Source organism: Haplochromis burtoni, unplaced genomic scaffold (assembly GCF_018398535.1).
Source record: "Haplochromis burtoni strain Fernald_Lab_line unplaced genomic scaffold, NCSU_Asbu1 Contig_783, whole genome shotgun sequence".
Classification (NCBI taxonomy): domain Eukaryota; kingdom Metazoa; phylum Chordata; class Actinopteri; order Cichliformes; family Cichlidae; genus Haplochromis; species Haplochromis burtoni.
This window is the reverse complement of record NW_024583144.1, coordinates 1-1,349: the sequence shown is the minus strand read 5'-3', so window position 1 is coordinate 1,349 and position 1,349 is coordinate 1. Positions and strand designations below refer to the sequence as shown.

The following is a 1,349-nucleotide window of genomic DNA, read 5'->3' as shown; positions in this document are numbered from 1 at the left end:
ATACACACACCTCTCCAAGTATGACAAAGAGATCCAGTTTCTCCTTGAAGACGTATGACAGGAATAAAAGTGCAGCCCTTGTGTCAAGATCTGCCAAAAAAAAAAACAACAAAACACAAGATCACCCATGCATTTTATCTGGCATTTCCAGTTACCTATAAAAATTATATAAAATGGAAGCCTTGAAGTAAAAAAAAAAAATTCAAGCAAATACCTGGTAGGTCATCAGTGAGAGCCTCCTCTCTTGCATCAAGGTAGAGCTGGTAGAGTGGGGTTTTCCCTCGTGTAAGGTCAATCACCTTTGCTGCAACACATGAGAGCCCTTCACGAAATCGCTGGCTTACATTACCCGTTGTTGGTTGGATCCACCCGAGTTCGTTGCACAGCTACAAGTAAAAAATTCATTTTCAGTACAAAATAACAGTGTATGAAAATGAAATAATCTAAAGTTGATATTAATTGTGTATGGTGCTGCATAATTATTTTTTTTTATAGAATTTAACAACAATACTGTAAGAAGTTACATGAACATACAAAAAAAGGAAAGAGGGACAGATGAAGAAAGCAAGGTTAAGGGCAAATAAAATTTACTACTATAAACATGTTAAATGTGACAGCTATTTCCAAGTTCAATTCAGCTTTCTGACTTACACCAGTAGGCATCCCTAAGAAGGGGTACTTCTTCAACACATCCTCCACAGGCATACCATCTGCAATTTCTTTTTGCCGCCAAGCAAACGTTTGCTGCATACGGTTATGAACCACCATGGTATCTGGTTGCATCTTCTGATATTGGCACTGTAAGACCTTTAAGTGGGCGTCTATGGATAATAAATCCTCTCCTTGGACGCATGGTCCCTTGAAAGAAAGCAAGAGTGAGAAGAGAAAGTCAAAACAGATTAGAAACCCAACATAAGACTAAATATACAATTAGAGCTGACACGATCTGTGCATCACAAAGAACTCGTATCGGTTAAAGTTAACCGATACCATGAACCAATATTTAAAATATGGAAACTCTGAAATAATTTCATATAAAATCTTAATTGTTAACTTGAAATTTTAGTTTTGGAGTCATATTTAAAATGGTTTTGTTTGTTTTTTTCAAATCTAGTTCACCCTATTTTAGCGCCTTCTAATTAATAATATTTTGTGAGGTAGAAGTATTAGCACTGGTACTTTGTATTAGCAAGTGCTCTAATCCAAGTATTGGTATTGTTTCGGTTTGAAAAAAAGGGGTACAGTTGCATCCCTAATCCTTAGTTTTAGATGTAATAACAGAGGCAAGAACATTTTATAGCTCAAGATGTCCCTCACACCAACCTGACAAACATTTCTCTGACTTGTTC

General features: G+C 36.2%; 1 protein-coding gene across 1 annotated transcript in view; it reads right to left on the bottom strand.

Annotated features, from left to right (window-relative positions):
• LOC102312825 overlaps positions 1-858 on the bottom strand; it is a gene marked incomplete at its 5' end in the record, with an annotated part of 7,306 nt that extends 6,448 nt beyond the window's left edge. Inside the window, 3 exon segments of the mRNA XM_014330400.2 lie at positions 11-90; positions 215-386; positions 652-858. Of these exon segments, the coding sequence (XP_014185886.2) occupies positions 11-90; positions 215-386; positions 652-858 (459 nt within the window).
• Between the last annotated feature and the right edge of the window lie 491 nt (positions 859-1,349).